General features: G+C 39.0%; 1 protein-coding gene across 6 annotated transcripts in view; it reads left to right on the top strand.

The window, feature by feature from the left end:
- Positions 1–336: 336 nt before the first annotated feature.
- ECT2 (epithelial cell transforming 2) overlaps positions 337–19,904 on the top strand; it is a 31,347-nt gene continuing 11,779 nt past the window's right edge. The window contains exons 1-19 of one of the 6 annotated variants that reach the window (XM_054835989.1): positions 337–856; positions 3,750–3,907; positions 4,959–5,038; positions 5,138–5,230; positions 6,162–6,344; positions 6,882–6,971; positions 8,010–8,117; positions 9,271–9,344; positions 9,481–9,611; positions 10,606–10,721; positions 10,916–10,978; positions 11,346–11,568; positions 13,132–13,268; positions 13,966–14,085; positions 15,792–15,860; positions 16,798–16,908; positions 17,892–17,988; positions 18,711–18,792; positions 19,748–19,826. In XM_054835989.1, the coding sequence (XP_054691964.1) occupies positions 3,778–3,907; positions 4,959–5,038; positions 5,138–5,230; positions 6,162–6,344; positions 6,882–6,971; positions 8,010–8,117; positions 9,271–9,344; positions 9,481–9,611; positions 10,606–10,721; positions 10,916–10,978; positions 11,346–11,568; positions 13,132–13,268; positions 13,966–14,085; positions 15,792–15,860; positions 16,798–16,908; positions 17,892–17,988; positions 18,711–18,792; positions 19,748–19,826 (1,986 nt within the window). In that variant the 5' untranslated portion in view covers positions 337–856; positions 3,750–3,777. Of the gene's footprint in view, positions 857–1,013; positions 1,064–3,749; positions 3,908–4,958; positions 5,039–5,137; positions 5,231–6,161; positions 6,345–6,881; positions 6,972–8,009; positions 8,118–9,270; positions 9,345–9,480; positions 9,612–10,605; positions 10,722–10,915; positions 10,979–11,345; positions 11,569–13,131; positions 13,269–13,965; positions 14,086–15,791; positions 15,861–16,797; positions 16,909–17,891; positions 17,989–18,710; positions 18,793–19,747; positions 19,827–19,904 lie in introns of those variants that run through there. The other 5 variants (XM_054835991.1, XM_054835988.1, XM_054835990.1 and 2 more) reach the window with 5 other exon arrangements.

Here is a 19,904-nt window from a genome sequence, read left to right as displayed (position 1 = left end):
TAATAGAAAGTTCTATAAATAAATAACATGTATCTCATTCTTTTTACATCGAGCTAGTGAGGCATTAAGCTAAATCAGGTTTCAGTGATGCTGAGCCCATATGAAAGAATTTCTTTCCAGATCAGAAAGTTTTAGTATTGGAGAAAATTGAAAAGAAAATGAAAGTAAAGTGTTTGGTATAATTAATTAGTTTTTGGGTTGGTGCCATTGAGTCAGCTGATTGACTTTCACCTTTACCAGCCCCATTTTCTCCTGTCAGCCCTTTCCCCTCGTTTCCTATGAACTGATTATTCTGAATATACATATATGCACACGAATATCCTCGGCAAGGCAGAGCTGACTCAATTATTAATAGCATGAATGTTTTTACGGCGGCCACACTAATTATTTATCCTCCCTTTTGCGTAGTGCCCAAAGGAGGTCTGAAGGACAGCTGGACAGCTGTGCCCTGCCGAGCCCACGACATGACGCTCTGCATCGGGACACGGGGACGGGAGCGCCGACAGGGAGGCCCGGCGGGCTGAGGGGAGCCGAGCTAAGGGAAGCCGCCGAAGGACCAGCCCCTCGCACAGGCTGCGGGCCGTTATACTGCGATCTCCGTACGGCCACCGGGTATCTGTTAAAGCGGCTCTGGAGTTCCCCGGGATGCGGCCTGCCCCGGCCACTCCCCCGCCGCAGCTCCATCCGGGTCTCTCGCCCGCGGCCGTTGGAAGCGTTCGAAACTCTCCAGTAGCCAATCAGCGCAGAGCGCCCCCACCCATTCAGCAACCTGCTCTCGGGTGCCGCAGCAAGGCCTGTTCGTCTGGCCAGGAAACTTCCCGCCACCAATAGGAGACCGTCCAGCTATGAGAGGCAGGTACAGCATGCAATCAGAGAGGGAAACAGGCGAAGCGCTGTGCAAGAAGGGAGGGGAAGAGGGCGGGACATGTCGGAGAGATGCCGAATGAGATGGCGGCTTACAGAGGGGCGGTGAGGCTAGTAGCCAATACGCGGTGTCTTTAGTGCGGTGGCTCGCTTTTTGAATTGGTGGCGGCGGCCGCTCATGGCGGAGGTTGTTTTTGCGGTTGGTGGCAGGTGGCAGCGGCGGTGAGGGTGCAGCCGGTTCTGGGCGTCGGGAGCGGGCGGGTGCGGGGACATGGAGCGGCGTGGCCGGGATGGGGCTGGGGGAGGCCGAGGCCGAGCCCGGGGAGGACCGCGGTGGGTGCGGGCGGCCCGGCCTGGTCTGGGGCGGGGCCGGCTGAGGAGGGCCGGGGGTTCTGTCTAGGGCACCTGCGGGGCCCGGGGGCTCTCGGGGCAGCCCCGCTGCTCCGCGCCGCTCCGGGCCCTCCTTAGGCCGCTAGCCGTCTCCTCCGGGCAGAGCGGGGGCTCAGGCCCGCTGGCACCTGCTAGCTGATGTGGTGAGAGTAGCCGGCTGTGCCTAATCTTAAGTCCGGCCGCCTCCCAGCAGGGCAGCTTGGTCACGCTCCTGGGTGGTCCCTCGGGAGGGAAATGGGCATAACGGGAAGCTTTTTAATGCCTCCTTGCTTTAAAACACATATTTCAGTGTGTGGATGTTTTGTGACCTTCGGGCTTTCTGCAAAGTATTGGGTGGTGGTTTGTAAGTGTAATGCTCTAAGGGCGTTCGGGTCTGTCTGAATCCTGTAGTGATGGTGTTCTGCCTTCTCTTTCTTTATGTGAGGGGAAACTGTTATGTTCATGTCTTCTGTGTGCTACTTGTTAACTTCGGTATCTTGGCATTCTCACTGTGTAAGTCTAGTGACTAGGACTATGTTATTAATTAATATGTGACCATTAAAACAGGGAATATTTTTCTTTCAAATACACTCAGAATGGAACCCCATAAATAAATATATTGGAAAAGCCATAAAGATAATCAATGCCTAACCCAAAGTATGGGCTTCTCCCAAATATACTATGAAGTTCTCTGTAAGTATATGTTCATGTACATGTTATTAGGCATAGCAGCAGCAGCATGACAGGAATCATATCAATGTCTCAGTCTTTTTAAAAATAATCTGTAGGATTGAAATTTAATGGTACCCTTATCTGGAGGTTTTTGGGGTTTTTTTTCCCCGATTTTACATGTAACTGTCTGTGTGGTAATCATTATTAATAATATGGTTTGAATCTTCCAAGGTTGTTTCCCACCACCCTCAATGCCAAAGAAGAGGCAATTGTATAACAGTTCCCAGTGGTATCTTTATAACCTTCTGGACAGGTGATCCCTAAAGACTCGTTCTGGTTAAAATTACTTTCTCTTCTTGCTAGGTCTCAAGATATTCTGAGATAAACTAGCTGGGTGACTGGGACTTACTACTAGGAAACTTAATTCTGTGGAGCCTGCACAGCTGTGCGTGACATTCAGATTGTAACTAAAGAGGCAATCTTGATAACTGAATATGCCTAGAATTATGATAGATTTGTAGTGTTGACTTATTGCTCATCACTATATTAGGAACTTACCTGATGTATTATGAAGTCATGAATCCTGCCGAAGAGTCTCAAACATGATCTCCTAAACTCTAGAACATAAACTCTTTTCTATATTGCCATTATGCCAAAACACCCATTGTTTTTTGTCTTCTGGTTTTTACTTTGCTCTGTAATTGGACAGGCATTGCACAACTTGAAAAATAGTATGTGCTGTTCTCTGAGAGTTTTACTACCTCATGAGGAGTCCTCTTTCAGATAACATATTCTTTGGGTGGATACTGTTTTAAAGGGGCGTTTACAGTCATGAGGAGAATGACTTCAGTTAAAGTGATACAGAGAGTTATGCTACAGCAATTTAGATACAGTGGTTGTTCTAGGTAACTTCTGATATCACTGTGCAAATATTTCAATTTACGTGAATGATGAATCACAGAAAATGCATGTTTCTTGCCTCACGCACAAAAGAAAATGTGCTGCGTGTTGGGCAGGTGTACAAATCTAGTACAAGATTCAGGTAGCTACCTGTACAAAATATGAGAGGAATAAGAATTCTGCCTTTGCAGAATGTGACAGGTTTGTTTGGTCAGGGAGAGCACAGATATATTCTGTGAGAAGGCAGAAGACCTCTTTATCTGATGATGAATGGATACTTCTACTGTATTGTAGTTAACATAGGAGAATGGACTAGATCATACAGATAGACATATATATGCTTATTTACTTTGTAGAGACTCTCATACATTTTGAGAAACCTAATTTTTCTTTGAGTAAATCCTGCTTGTTCTACTCCCTAGGCAGTCATTTTATGTAACTGCAGTAACTCTAGCCAGTTCACCTAAAAAATCAAACTTTAGCAAGATGCTTTGTGTACCCTAATTATTCTTCTAACCTTTCACTTTAACAATGCTAATCTTGCTCTCAAATCTAGCTTATAGTTTATCACTGAAGCAAACAAGTGCTTTTAGTTTGTTTTTGTTTTGAGATGAAATTTTTTAAAATTAATATTAGAGTTAGTGCTTCCCTGCTGTTCCGAGTTGAAGTACCTTCTTTGCAGCTTTCTGTGCAAACGAATTATTTCTGTAGTAAGCAGCCTGCTCAAAACCATTTCTGTAATAGGTTTGTTGTCATCCTTTCTACCAATTCTACAATTCCTAATACTCTTTCAGAACTACTCTATCAATGTGAGTGGGATTTTAATAAGAGTCTAAATGTTTTGTTTGCAGAAGTCTGAGGTTACTTCTCACTGCCTTAGTCAGAGAACTCTTATTAATGAGCCTTTTGCAACTGTAACTTAGCTCAGCACATCTGTCTCCTAGCTGTTGAAGAAAGAAACAAGACATAATCATGGCTGACAACAGTACGCTGGTGTCTGAAACTGGGAGGAGCCTCTTGGCTGATACTTCTGTTCTTGATTCAAAAATTATCGAAACCTCCAAAGAGAATGTATTTCCTGGATCTGTTTTGGATGTTGAAGGTAATGGGAGAAGCTTATTTTAAGACTACTATGTTTTTATAACGACTAGTTACTTTGTAGGCATTTGGTAGTTTTGAAAAACCAAAAGTGCTTTGCTGAACTACAGAACTGTGTGGAGGGTAGCCATAAGGGTGTTGGTTTGGTATCCTTTCACCAGCGAAGGAACTGTCTTAATTTTTAACCTATCTTGTTATAAAAAATTGGCGTTATAGCCATGAAATCAAATGATTCTTCTGGCTATCGTATAGAAAGCTGTTAGTTCCATTTGATGCCTCTTCTGTGGAATAAATCATTCCAGGTGATATTTTGACGCAGTGTTTGGAAACTACAGCTGCTCTGTTGTGTAGGTAGTCCTCAGACACATGAATAGTCTTGAGCTTGAAATTAATTCAAGAACAAATCTTGACATTAAAAAACCAATGACAAAGGTATCTTTGTTTTCCTGCAGTGCAGGAACCAAAATCTGGTGGCAGTCTTTTGGTCCAAATGACATGGAGGCAACACTTGTCTCTTCCTCCTGATATTTTGAAAGCTTATTAATACATGAATAAAAAGAACAAGATACCTAACTTCAGTTCCAATATTCCTTAGTAAAACTGAGCAGTTACTAGGAAGTGATGGACCTTGTCAGCTGGGAACACAGAAACTAGAAAAGATACCAGCTGTTTATTTTCCAGCAAGTCTTGGTATCCAGTTCTGCTAGAAGCATTAAGTCAATTTTGTTGGTTTTCATTCATAATTTTTCTTTTCCCCTCACCGTTGCTGACTCTTCTTGCATGTTCTTCCTTTGACTATAAGGGAACTGGTCATGAATTGCAGGATCTGTTTCACCATATACTAGAAAGTTTAGGTTGTATGGTCAATTGGGTATGTCTTTAATTAAAGGACATGCTTCTTGAAGTAGCTTTTCTCAGGCTTGTTCCTGATAAACAAGATATCTTGAAAGGATGCGGTCTGCCTGTATTCTTCTATACATTATTGATGGGTTTTTAGACCTAATATGGATTTTTCTATTAAAAAATGAATATTATCCTTGTTCCTCTATAAACAGAAGAAATGCCTCAAATAGAAACAAGAGTGGTTTTGGTTCAAGAAGCAGGGAAACATGAGGAGCTTCTGAAAGCCTTGGAGGTATGTGGGTCTAAGATAAGAGTCACTGGAATGAGATGGAATGCTTTTGGACTTCTAGTAACCAATTTGGTTCTGTACTAAAGTTCTCCTCTTTCACAGACCATTAAGATAATGGAAGTACCAGTTATAAAGATAAAGGAAACTAGTCCTGGTAAATCAGAAGAAAAACTAATAAAAAGTATTATTCATATGGTATGTCATGCAATTAAGCACGTGATTGCATGCAGCATGTTGTACTTCACTGGGACCAAAATGTGCACACGCTTTAATTTTTATTAATTGGGTGTAATGGTAACAATATATGCTAATGTTTCTGATGGTGTCACTTAAAGCTTGTCAAAGTTGTCGCTTTTTACAAACTTTTTCTCAAATATGGAAGTAATACCTGCAGCTCTTAATCAGTGGTGTTTTCTAACAGGGGGATAGAAATACCAATGGAGACATTCAATTGCATGCTTATATTGAGTCAACACATAAGTTTGTGCTATGAACTGACTTCATAATTGGTTAATTTACTTCTCTTTCAATTGAATGCTGCATTTAAAATTAAGTGTAAGAAGTGGTTCTCCATTTCTTGATGTGAAAAACCTAGAAAATAATATTTGGAACTAACGATTGAAATTGGAACAGACCAAATTTTTAGAGCCCTTAAAATATCAAGCAATGAACAAAATTGACTTCTGTTGTTTAGATCTTATACAGCATGGAGCTTGCTCTTGCAAGCTGGATGCTGCTACTTAGTGGCATCCAGAAGTACCTTAAGCTGTTCTGACAGTCTGAAACTTCATTTCTATTTTGTGCTTAGCTTTGTTTTTTCTATTTGTATATATTTCCAATACTATGTTATGAGTCTGAACTGATATGTAAACTGTTAAAGTAACTAGAATTGTTATTCTTCAGAAGCAGGAATTGCTTTAAGAAATTTTTTTAGGTGCAGTTCATAGCTATTCTTATGCTAGAGAACAGTCATCTCATTCAGCTTTCACAAATCCTGAGAGTCTGTATGTGCTGAAATCTGAATCATACATTTTTCTAGCGGTCCAAAATAAAAATCAGTTGAATTTTGACAGTAGTGCAAGTATGTTGCCTGAACAATGCTTTCCCCTTCATCCCCATAATCAAGGAAATTAAAGTACCCTACATAAAGACAGACACGATAGAAGAGCTTGGAGATTCTGATTCCCCAGAATTTGAGACTATCTTTGTTGTATCAGACTTCCAAGATTCTACCTTTAACAACCTCTGCAAAGCAGATTGCCGTGTCATTGGACCTCCAGTAGTACTGCACTGTGCACAAAAAGGAGAGGTATGTGCTTTATGTTGAAATCAGCTGAGTAGTTCTCTGGTGCAGTGAATTCTAAATGTTAAGTATTCAAAATAAAATCTATTTTGCTTTGCCAATCAATCATAAGCATTCTTAGCAAGAGGATTTTAAGAAAAGCAAGTTTCTAATACTGTGTTAGAATATTGCATGTAGTGAGAAAGCACAGGCAGACAGTAGTAAGGCTACAACTACTGCAGTAGTTGTGGGAGTTGTTGACCCACTGCTGGGGGTTGTGCTGTTAGAAAAGGCGGCATGCAAATGATGCTCCAGCAGACGCTTTATATTTCCAAAGGTTGTTGCGTAGAGGGGATGGAGTGCTACCTACGGTAATAGAGGATGCTCTAGTTAATTTATCAGAATGCTGGTGGGTCTGGAGCTGAGGTATAACTGAATACACAGACTTAGACTAGTGTCTGATGCATTTTAATACTAGGAACAATAGTACTGTATTAAAGATAATATTAAAACTTTAATGAAAGCAGTATGCTTTTGACTAATAAGCTTACTTCTTATTTTCAGGCTTTACCTTTCTCCTGTCGTCCACTGTACTGTGCAAGTATGTTGAACTTGGTACTGTGCTTTACAGGATTCAGAAAGAAAGATGAATTAGTAAGACATTTTCCTTTGGATTGGTAAAACTGTTTTAAATTTATTTCGGAAATACTCTTCTGTTCTATCACCCATGGGATTTAACCATGACTAGAGCTTGTGTATGGGGAATGAGTTGTTTGTTCTTTTGTTTTGTTGTGTGTCCAGAGGCAGTGATATTTGAGGATGGGAACAAAATGGTTTCCTTGTCCAAGTCATTTTGTCCATGCCATTTTTGGTCACTCTTTTGTTGAATGACGTTAAACCGCCCTAATTCAGTAGGGCTTAAAGGTTTGTAGATTTAGGCTTCAGATAAGATGATGTTTACCCAATAGTGTCCTCTTATTTGCACAAGTAGTAGTGTGGTCAGATAAAGCTTTGTAGTCTTGTTCAGAGCATTTGCGGGCATGCTATCAGGACTTTAGTCTTGACAGATCTAGGTATGAAGTGGTTTGATACTCTAGCACTTTGCCATTTCAGTGATGCAGTTGGCAGCTAATTTCCCTGTTGGACACCTGGGAATCAACAACTTCATTTGAGTGCTGGTGGGGGAAGCACAAAAATATCCAACAATAAACAAAAAAAAACCTCCCAACCAAAACAAAAGCCTTTGCCCAGTATAAGAGATAGTTAAGTTTGATCTGTTAGATTTGAATTGGACAAATCGCAATCTTATGTGAATTCTGGCAACTGCCCCTTCAGGTAGAATTGACTAAATCAACGAGGATAACATGCCTCAAATCTGTTGTGCATGAAAAAGTGAAGGCATTGTGTATGATGATTATGAGAGTGCTGGTGGCTTGGGTAGTCTTTCTCAAGCTACAGAGCAAGGCTATATTAAATGTTAAAAAAAAGTTAATAGTTCTTCTGATGTATCAGCTAGATCATCTTCTGTAGATGTGAACAAGTTGTTTTAAGAACAAACCAGAGCATTTCTATTCCTAGACATTTACTGTAACCTCCTGTAGCTTCCTTTGTAAACTGTTTTTGTACTGCTCTCACCCTGCACTGTACACTTAAAAATATATACTGAAAACTTATTTAATCTTTATTTTTCAGGTTAAGCTAGTGACCTTGGTTCATCATATGGGTGGGATTATTCGAAGGGACTTCAGCTCAAAAGTTACTCATCTGGTGGCTAGCTCAACACATGGAGACAAATTTAGAGTACGTATGCTTGAGTTGGTACTTCACTGAAACTTTCAGAATTTGGCTCTTGTAGACTAGATTTGTAAGTTATACTTCAGCTCATAAATTGCTGTCTTTTTGCTGTGCTAACAACAATGACTTGTAATTGTGAGTTTATCTCTGTCTGGTGTTGTGCTTTGACATGTTTTTGTCTCTGTGGCAATTTATATTATTTAGATCTCTAACTGCAGAGAGTTCGAAATAGACTAGTAAATAACAAGAACCAAAATGTTTAAGTACTTAAGTAGTGATAACATTAGTACTTAAGACATTGATGAACGTTTGTTCATCAATGAACAAGTGTTTATATATCAACAGAGGTAACTTGTAAAAAACTTGAGCATTCAATTTGTGTGCAACTTCTTTTAAAAATTACTTTTAACTGTTATGTATGAGCATTCAAATCTTCCTTTATATTTAAATATGGGTTTTCTTGGTTAATGGGTTTGGGTGGGTGTTTTGTGTGGGTTTTTTTTTTCCTGACAACACGAAAAGGCAATCCTTCAGTACATGTATGTCCTATTGACAAGTAAATACAAATATGGCAATGCACATGTCCCTTGACTCTCCCTTGTTTGAATTCTTAGCAGGCTGTTGCTTTTCTCCTAGTCTGTCTTTTGAATCTTCCAATTGGAAGAGAAGACCTACTTTCTAACTCTGTTCAAACACTCCTTTCTGCCCACTCCAAGGGAGAAAGTAGGAAAACTTTAAAATCTCTCTCTCAAGCAGTCATAGATGTTACCTTTGGAATAGTAGCTTTTTCTCTGGTAAAAGTAGGCTGGAATGTTTGTCTTCATATAAACTATCAAAAGCTGAAAAAAGATCCCATATTCCACTGGAACAGAGATTTGGTTTTGTGTTTTTGTGAGCGATGAAGGATATCGGACAAACAAAATGGTGCACTTCTGAGTAAGTGTCAAAATAGCTATTGATCCGATGATCTAGTCACTGAAGAATGAATGAATACTTTCTAACTCTTGGGGGTTACAGTTGGATATGATTCTTGAAGGAACATGTTCACTCTTTGCAGTATCTATCTTGAAAAGTAAAAGCAAGGTTAGAATTTTTTCTTGGCATGGGAAAGACTTAAATGGAAATACTTGGTACAACTTGTGTTTTTCCTGTTTTGTAGATTGCTGTAAGTCTTGGTACTCCTATCATGAAAGCTGAGTGGATTTATAAGGCTTGGGAGAAAAGGAATGAAATGTAGGTGTTTGTTTTCCTTCCACCTTAACCTTGCATCCTGTTCACCTGTAGTGTTGTGAGCTTCTGTTTAAATAGTGATGTAGCACTGATTTAGTGACCTTTTTGTCCATCTTTTTCCCCCCTTTTTTCCCCCCAGTGATTTCTGTGCAGCTGATGACGACTTTAGAAATCAGTTCAAGGTTCCTCCCTTCCAGGATTGCATGTTAAGTTTCCTTGGATTCTCTGATGATGAGAGAGCTAACATGGAAGAAATGACAGAAATGCAAGGTTATTGTCTATGAAAGTTGACCTGTGGAAAGAATGGGGTTTATAGCTGATAAATACTTCACTGAAGCTGAAATGCTGGATCATGAATCCTGAAGCATGAATGAAGACTGCAACTTGGAGAGCTATAAATTGATTTTTTAGATGTTGGTGTATGCGTAAGTTCTGGTAGCTGCTGAAGACTTCAAAATTCCTAGGCTGATTGAAACTAGACAATTTAAAAAGAAGTAATTATAGGATGCTTGAAGATATCCTGGAACACTTGCTACATAATATGTATATTCTGCTTCAGTTTCATAATCAGCTTTGTAGTATGTAACTCTACATAATTCACAGAAAGCACCTACAATGTTTACGACTTTGATATGAATCATCACTGGCAAAACACTTGATTGGAAGCATTCCATTTTTCAAGTGTAGTACAATATTAATAATCACATTGACAGTAATGATGTAACAGATAACTTACAAGTCTCCAGCAGTGTATTGCTAGAGTTGCATGTAACAGAACTATAGAAACTATGGGAACGGAGCAAGCTTGTATTGGCAAGGCTTTCTCAAGAGATTAAAGTTGGCTGGGTTTGCTTCTTCCCCCCGACCTGTTTACCTAAAGCTACTTAAGATTGTGACATGCACAGGTTCTAGCTTGTGGATGTCTTTAGGGTGAGTATTCCTGGTTTGCTCTTCCAAGAAACAAGAAAAGCTTTCCAGAATATTGCATTTATTGCCAGGCAAGTTTAAGTGCTCTCTGAACTCTGTGTATTCTTGACTTTTCAAGGTCTACTTTACTACTGCATGCTATGTGCTATTTCCTAAGAACTGTCCACTGCTGATAATATCTAGGGTGCTACGTAAGCCCAACAAATGATTGGCTCACTGAAGAGTTCATCTCTCTTTGGCCCTTGTCCCATTAATAAGTGCCACAGAACTATCAAGTGAACTACTAATTTCTAACAATAATATTCTTCAGTCTTGCTAATTTACCTTTTTTATCTAGGAGGACATTATTTACCAGTTGGTGATGAAAGGTGTACGCACTTAGTGGTTGAAGAAAGTACAGTAAAAGATCTTCCATTTGAGCCTTTAAAAAAACTTTATGTTGTAAAGCAAGAGGTTAGTATTGACAAATTCTTGAAATAATATTGCTGTGTAGTACTTGGTATGTGAGATTTTTTTTTCTCTTCAGAATAAGCCACATTTTGCATTTAGTATGCTGTCTTACTATTATATATATTATTTTGAATATTTTCAACTTTGGGTGAAGCCCTATAATGTGTTCTTAATGTGTGTTTTCTTTTTTCCTTTAGTGGTTCTGGGGAAGCATTCAGATGGATGCCAGAGCTGGAGAGTCCATGTATTTATTTGAGAAGGTATGTTGACCTCTCTCACATGTATTTGGTGGTAAAAGTAGCATGCGTGATAGCATGTGTAGGGCCAGAGATGAAATATTTTAAAGCAGCATTTAAGTTCCAGATAATCCATTATAAATTTCATACATAGAATACTAATTTGGAAAAAGCTTGTTTCTGCTTGTCAAAGGTTGAGTTTATTTTTAGTCAAACAAAATACTAGTGTTGTTTCCAGTTAAAAAAAAAAAAAAAGACTTCAGCCATTTTCCCTTGGCTTCCCTAAGAAGAGTTGTGTTGTGTGCTGATCTCTACCATTAACTTACCTTTGTACTGACTTGAGCTGGTCACAGCGGGTAAAAACACTGAACTAAACTTTCTTTTACTACAGTCAGAGAGTCCTGGCCTCAAGAAGTCTGTGTCGCTACTTTCTCTGAATACTCCAAACAGCAATCGTAAAAGACGCCGACTAAAAGAGACTCTCGCACAGCTGACTAGAGAAACAGACATGTCGCCCTTTCCTCCTCGTAAGCGCCCATCGGCTGAACATTCACTTTCGATTGGGTCCTTGCTGGATATTTCCAACACTCCAGAGTCGGGCACTGCCAACGGAGGTAGAGCTAAAAACTGTCATTCAGGCGCACTTGCAATGTTTAAGAGCTCTCTCTGTACAAGTGGTAATGGTAGTGGTAGGGAAGCCTTACAGGTTTTGCTACAGATCTCCTAAGTAATTCCAGGCTTTCTCCTTTTTGAAGCATGTGGAAAGCAGAATTGGAGTGAAGAGTTCAGACACAGAGAGAGGCCAGGCTGCCTCTTGTCATCACAGTAAGCATGTTCATACCCACAGGAAAACAGGGAAAAGATATAGAGTTGATAAATATGAAGTACAGTGTTACTCCAAAATGCTTCAAATAAGCAACATAGTTAACAGTAAGTCATCTAAAAGCCTCTCCAATAGGATACTTGGAAAAAGGAGGACAAAGATTTTTTTCTAAAGGAGTTAAAGGGAAAATTCCTGCAAAGCCTGCTCTTCCTCCTAGATCTTTGAAAAGTTCTGCTGAGGTAACACAGTTTGTGACAGCAAACTATCATGTCTAAAACTTCACAAGGGTATAAATCACCAACTGGTTTTGACTGGTTAGTTGGCAAAGAGCTTTTAATGTCTCTGCACATGGCTCTCGTGGAAGAGAGGAAACTGCAAAATTGTGGATTAGTCTAAAGCTAATACCCGATGGCTTTTTTTGTGTTTAAAGCCCCAGTTCCATCATACAGAGGAGGTATCTGGAGTTATTACTGCTTTTAAAAAGCCCCTGTATACAAGTCAAACAAGTAATCTCAGTGAGGCACAACCTGTTAGTGATAATTCAGAAGGAATACAGGAAAGATCAGGTTACTCTCAAAGACCAGCTTTCTTAGATGATGCTAGCGGTCTGTAAACCCCTGGTACAGAAGTTTCTTCTAATCCAACATCAGCAGACAGTTCCAGAAAAAGTGTTATTTTGAAAACAACATGTAAGGTATTTTCTTCATAGTAACTGTGACAGCAATGAATTTTGACATCAGAATGAGTGAGTACAGGTCTCTGAGGTCCAATACATGAACAAGTATTTAAAACTAATGGACTGTTCCATGTCCACCTTGGCTTTAGCTTTAAGAGAAATTACTTTCTTGGGTCTTTCCCCCCTCCTAATAGGATGAAATGTAAGTCTTGCATGTGAGGACTGATTTTAATAAATGGTTTTGAGCTACATACCTAATGCAAGGATGGTAGGCAGCTGAGAGATAATTGTTTATGTGGCAAAGTGAAAGTAGGAAAGTACTTTTGTACATAGTGTATGTATAAAACATGTTCAGCACCTAATCCTCACTTCCTACTAAAAATATTAGTGTTAAGTCACTGACCTGCCCATAAATGGCTTATTAGTTTCAGACTGATTTTGAGGAATAATATATTACTGTTGTTCTATAATTAAGCTGTTATAAAGAAAACCATTTTCTGTGAAGAGCTCTGATAATTATAGAATAACCCACAGAACAGCATTTTAAAAGAAAAAAAAAAAAAAGCTGTCTTCCCTTAACTCTGAAGGCTTTTTTTCTGTCTTTGAGGGTGAGCTTCTTTTTTTAGAGACTCTATTGTAATAAAGCTCTATTTTCTTTTGGGAATGTCTCTTCATTAGAAACACCAAAATCCTGTGCAAGACCTTCCAAAAACTCAACGCCGCTTCCACTAAAGCAGTCTGCAAGGTGGCAGGTTGCAAAGGAATTGTATCAGACAGAAAGTAACTACGTTGATATTCTAACAACAATCATTCAGGTAAGCTGGTTTTAAAGCAAGTACAGGTCAATTGTAATAAGACATCTAGCGTTTACGTTATGATTATTTTCAGCTTGTGATCTGCAAGCTTTTGAGGGCTTGGGTGCATCAAAGGTTCATAAAAAGATGACAATGTAAACAGTCTCATGTAATTTTACTAACATATAAAGATGTTTAGTATCTGTTAATAATAAAGGCTGGAAAATACAATTTCTAGTTTGGGATCTGCAGAGGAATTGCAGTTTGTATGGAAATTCCAAGCTTCAGGAAAACAGAATCTTCATGACTCAGATTTTTCAGATATTGGTGAATAAAGAGAGATGGCGGGGCGGGGGGGGAAATGTGGGGGGTTTTTTAATTCTTCCAAGAAGAGCAGCATAGCAAATGGCTCACAGAAAGAGCTTAATTTCTAGAAAGTTTGTTTCCATTGCAGCTGATCATCTAATTAAAGAATGAGCTAAGATGTATGTCAGTAGAAAAGTAGATGAAGGGGAGTTATACTGTAGTGATGTATCTAACTCAGTGTTTGTATCTTAAAATCACTCCTCCATAACCTATTCTTGCTAAATGGGAGTATCTCAAGACTGTGACTGCAGGAAAGTATGTTCTGGAAGGAAAACACTGTTGCTTTCATAACTATTTCTAACACAATGCGTGGTGGTTGGGAGGCCATTAACTTTTTTGTCTAATTCATCAGTTATTTCAGGTTCCATTGGAGAAAGAAGGACAGCTTGGAGGACCAATCCTTGCACAGGAAGAGATTAAGACCATATTTGGCAGCATTCCAGATATTCTTGATGTGCATATTAAAATCAAGGCAAGCTGCAACTTCTCCCCTGCAGGGGAAGCTTTGATACAGCCTTTGAATCTTTTCTGCATGCTTTAAGTTGTATCTGCTGGATAGGTGTAGATTCATCCTGGTGCTGTTACATACCGTTCAACCTATGGAATTATGTGCAAATCCAAACTAATGTTTTTAAGATTTGACACTTATTTATAAATATCTGAAGTCTGAGTATTGTGCATGTAACTAATATTGCTATTCATGAACTGACTTCTCTTTTTCCCATTTTAATTCTTCCTGTAGGAGGTTTTCTGTAACTGAGACAAAACTGGTCATAAGGGCCAGTGGTATCAAATAGTAGGCTGACTCTCGCTCTTGCTTATAACACGTGTTTCTATTAAAGCAGTAAGCAAGGATTCTTGGAAGGATAGCTAAAGCTACTGAATTAAAAAAAAAAACAAAAAAACAAAAAAACCCCCAACAAAACAAAAGAATAAAAAAAATCGGTGTTTTCCTGGGCTTTAGACATGCTCATATAAGGAGACTTCTGTCATTCAATAGGAGAAACTAATCCCTCCTTAAATGGCTTAGAACCAATTGTCAGAAACTGCTGGCTCACACTTCAACCTCTGAAGCAGTTGGCCTGGTACTGAGGCCTAATAAGACCTGATAAGAATTCTCTGAGATTTGTTTTCTTGAGGCTTGCTTTATTTTACGTATTTTGATCTGGATTGCAAGCGCTTTCTGAAGCCATCTCTGGGTCTCACAGTAGACTACAATGCAAGTCTTACTCAAATTTGAAATTATAAAATCTCCTTCAAATAATGGCATATGTCTATTCCTGTCTGCATTTCACAGTAGGTGTTGAAAATAGAAGGACTTCCAGACTGCCTGCAACTAAGTGGTTTGGTTTTTTGTTGGTTTTGGGGTTTTTTACCGATTATTGGGATCCAGTCTAGTTAATCACGACAGATATTATGTGCCCACTGAGACCGAGATGAAAGTAGAGCATGTGTGTCCGCGTGTTAAGTAGGATTCACCTGCAGCATGCAATGCAGACAAAGTTGCTTAGATGTAGTGGTTGTGTTTTTCCTTCATCTTTGGTATAATATAGATAAGAGAAGTGGCAGCAACAAACCAATATTAATGGTGAATCCTTTTCACTTAAGGTGAATCCTGAACCTTCAGCTGTGCCCTCCTGTCCCTGTGATTAGCTGACAGTGAATAAGCCTGTATCAGCTTGATAAGGATCAAGCTTAACAGCTTGGTCTCGTTTTCCTTGACACCATGGTGCAGCGAGGGAAATCTATGCTAGTTGTATTTCAAGCCTATCTTATGGACTTAAGGTCCTGTATCAGTTGTGCGCTCCTAATTAGAATTGGATCAACTGTCTTCTGTGTATACTTTTTTAGCATTCATTTGGGATATGTTCTGTAATGCGTTGGATACAGCAGTGTCATCTTGTTGCAGAGTTGCCTAGTGCTGATACACTGCTAGGCTCTGCTTGCATTGATTCGAAACTATATATTCGGTAAGCCAGAGGTCTCTTGCTTTCAACTTTCAGTAGACTGACGGGGCTTAATGTGAAATTGTACTGCTTTTAGAATTGCCTGCTTTGTTAGCATGGAAACACATAGCTAATTATATGTGTTTTGCAGCACTCTGATCCCATCTTACAGCTTTATGCAGTTTATTCTCATCTTATTTTCTTTCCCCCCCTATCCCTTCATGTATTGTAGGAAGATCTGGAAGATCTTATGATTAACTGGACTGAAAACAAAAGTATTGGTGATATCATCCTTAAATATGTAAGTTTTTCTGTTTGTTTTTTTATGCATTAGAGCTATTATGAGCTATTATCTTGCCATTTGTAGGAGCTAGCAAAGACAAGCAAAGCACTACTGAGAACAACACTAACTTGTATCATTGTATTTTTGGTTTAAACTTTCCAGTTGAGTTAGATGATATACTTTGTATAGGTAGTCCATGTCAAGTTTAAGCGTATGTGTCTGTCCACTTGTACGAGGGAGTAAAACTCCAAATAGATATGGTTCGAGACATGCTTTTTACTCAGACATTAAAAGCGGCTCTTTCTGTAACCTTAGCTATCTGCTGCCTCTGATTAATAGTAAATAACTAGGAAAATAATGTTTTGTGGAAACTTATTGTGTTCTTTATTTAGGACAGTGAATAAGGACTCCTTGTTTTCTCAAGTACAGAATGTGCAGAACAGGAAAGCTAGGTCTGGGACTGCAATGCATTTTAACATAAGTAGTCTGCTAGGTATTTTGTGCTTTTGCTGACCTGATCATTTTGAGGCAAAAAGTGTTTGACATTCAAAAGTTTTGGGTCTAAGGTATTGCTTCTGGTGGTTTAGTGTCTTTTAAAGGTGATTGCAGTAACTGGAGAAAATACCTGTCTGAAATTTCCAAAATTCTCACCAAAAGCATCTTGCTAGGCAAGAGTCTGCCTTCTACTTGAGCTGCTCAGCAGCTTCGAAGATTGTCACGTGTGTACTTGATGTTTCTGAGAGCAGTCTGCATCTAATCAGCAGCATTGAATCTTGGGCATCTGGCATGCAAAAACGTCTTAACTTGTTCTGTGAACACGCATGGGTTTACAACACATTTTTTATTTTTTTATTGAAATGTGCCTTTGAGCAGCTTTGTATGGCTCAGGGCACATGAACATATGTACAATGCTATATAATATGTAAAGCAGAGCTGTAACAGTTGTTTCTTTCAGTCAAAAGACTTGTTGAAAACATACCCTCCATTTGTGAATTTCTTTGAAATGAGCAAGGAGACTATAACTAGATGTGAAAAACAGAAGCCAAGGTTTCATGCCTTCCTAAAGGTAAGTGTCTGCAGAACTAACTCTGAGTAGAACGTGGAGACCGTTATCAAGTAAACTACTTAATGCAGTAGATGGCAGAATCTGGAATTTTGGAAGCTTGGGGAACATCTCTTGGTGAGACAGAAATAGGAAGGATTTGAAATTCAATCCCTCGAGCTCCTCATAAGATTCTTTCATAAGAGGTCCAAGCTTTCAAGGTAGTTTGATTATCTGCATTTGTGGCTGGAGGAAGTGCATTCTGATTACTTTCTCCCAAAACATGCCTTCTCTTTTCTGTAAAGATAACTACAGCTGCTGCTTTTTATTGGTCCCCCTCCCTGTGTTTAAAAGACTTGAATTTCTGAAATAGCTTTTAACTCGCTTTCGGCAGCTGTGAAGTTCCAGGGAGGTAGAATCTCTCAACATTCTTGTGACTAATGAATAGGAGATCTAACAGGAAGATGATCTTCAAAGAAAGAGTTATCTGAAGATGAGTCTTAAGACTCTTGAGCTCTTCAGATAAAGGTATATAGTTGATTAATAGTGCAGCATAGCTTTAACTCCTCTTCTGTATCTAACAAATGTCTCTCAAATAGTGGAGTAATCAAACTGACAGATTTCAGCTCATGTTTTCTGAGGTACCAGGAATTATATGGAAGTATTAATAACTAAAAGATGGGGAAATGAATAAGAGAACAGGCTGTCGTCCTGTGTCCCACTCCACATTAGCATTGGCATCTGAAACAAGGACTGAGGGGTTGATAATACAGACAATTTAAAATTCCAAGAACATAAATCATGTGATAAATACTGCACAGATTTGAATATAAGATGTTTTTTAACGTGATCTGTTAATGACTGAGTATCTGTGGTAAACAACTCAAACTTTTATGGTAATCTTAATTTCAAGGACCATAATTTTTCTCCTAGTTTGTGATTTTTGTGGGGTTTTTTTGTGTGTATGGAAAAAAAAAAATTTCCATTCTCCCCTTTCTTTTCCCTAGATAAACCAAGCTAAACCTGAATGTGGCCGCCAAAGCCTAGCTGAACTCCTTATCCGTCCTGTTCAAAGGCTGCCTAGTGTTGCTCTACTACTAAATGGTAATCTAGTGATGTGGTTTTTAGTTTGTCTGTGAAGGTGTTAAAACCAAGATAATGTCTGCTTTTGGTCATAATTAGCAACAGCTTTTGTCATAAACCAGGTCTGATTCTGGGAGTTAATTATGCTTAATGGCAGTCAGCAAAACCAAATACTGAAGAAAGCATACTTTTGGCTAAATTTCACTTGTTCATGTATTTGTCTGCAGGGTACAGGTAGAGGAAAAGTTTGCTCTGACAACAGTTTTGTCTCTTCAAATACAAATATAATTGAGATTCAAATGCAGCTAGCATAAACTAGAGAGCAATTTGTATTGACAAGACTTACAGCTTCATGTGTTCCACCTGGTATCAACCACTAGCTGTAATAATTATGTTAATAAAATAATAAAAAAACATATCACCACCTTCTGCTTTACTTAGAAAAAGACTTCTATGCTTATCTCTGCACTTCAACAAAACTAGCATGTGGTCTTGTTGATTTTTTTAATAGTTTGAGGGTTTCATTTTGTATTGTAGGTGGGTTTTTTCTTAATGAGATGATGCATGGACAACTGCTGCTCAGCCCATTTCCCCACTTAATCAAGGCTATTTGATTCTATTTGGACTCCAGGATAGCTGTGGGGTTTTTTCCAGTCGTCTTATCTGACTTACAGTTTAAACTTGAATTTTTCATATTTCTTTTCAGGCACTTGTAATGTATGGATTTTTTTTTTTAATTGTAGATATTAAGAAGCATACAGCAGAAGAGAACCCAGATAAAGTAACTCTAGAGAGAGCTATTGAATCATTAAAGGAAGTGATGACGTAAGTGATGCTCATTCTATGAAACGTACTGTTATACATTTAGAACTCTCTTTTCCTTCTAAATCGCTCTTAGTGCGTTGTTGCCATAACTTCAGTCTCCATGTGAGCATACATAATTGTAAGTGTTCTTCAGTCTCCCTTTGGCCACTGTTGCTGCTTTGGTGTTCTGTGCCAGAGCTGTTGAAGGAGCCTGTGACGTTGTGACCCAGCACTTCCATCTGAGCCTCTGCTGACTCCTTGCCTCAGCACAAAGCTGAGCCTCCCGAGTCTGCTGTTCTGTCCTAGCTTTTATTTCGTTCTATTCTCCCCAGAATGGGAGAGATCTGTTTTGTCTTTAAATCTTACTTCTATGCATGTACCCACTGAAAGGGCATACTATTGGTGGAAGATTAGTTTCTCTTCTGGTTCCGTATTAGCTATTGGCACCATTCCATGAGTTAATTAGCTTAAGGCTGAAGCTGTTTAGATTGTAAGTCTCACCTCTTCTGAAGTGTAGCGTATGTCTCCAGCAATGAGACCTCCTGTTTTAATTGGGTGAATGTTTGTCCAATTTTAACAGCAACAACTTTTAATTTGTAATTATTCTTGGATCTGCTTCTTGGTGAGCTGCAGCCCTGACTTGTGGGGATAAAATGCAGGCTGTAAAGAACCGCATTGGGTTGATCTCTAGTTCAAAATCTTACGGAGCAGGGGAGGGCAATTAGATATTAACTGAATGGTGCATCAACTACTGATAACATGACAAAAATATTGTTCTAGGTCTGAAGTTTCCTATGTGTTTAACATGTATTTAGACGCTTCAGTGAGCAAGGGTGGTTGATTTTTGTATTTTCCAGTGCTGCCTTGTAAACTATATCTCTGAATGTTTAGCTTCATTATTTTTGTATGTCTTAAATACAGTGCATTCATTTACTATTGCTTGATATTGAAGATAAATATATTATGCTTCCTTCAGACATATTAATGAAGACAAAAGAAAAACAGAGGCACAAAAGCAGTTCTTTGACGTTGTCTATGAAGTTGACGGATGTCCAGTAAGTAATTTCTCTGTAAAATGACTGTGCACTAGTTTGCTCCCTTTGCATTTTAACCTCCTGTACTTCTGCAATGGT

This window comes from Grus americana, chromosome 9, assembly GCF_028858705.1.
Source record: "Grus americana isolate bGruAme1 chromosome 9, bGruAme1.mat, whole genome shotgun sequence".
NCBI lineage: Eukaryota > Metazoa > Chordata > Aves > Gruiformes > Gruidae > Grus > Grus americana.
Note: the sequence above shows the minus strand (reverse complement) of the source record. Positions and strands in the feature narration are given on the sequence as shown.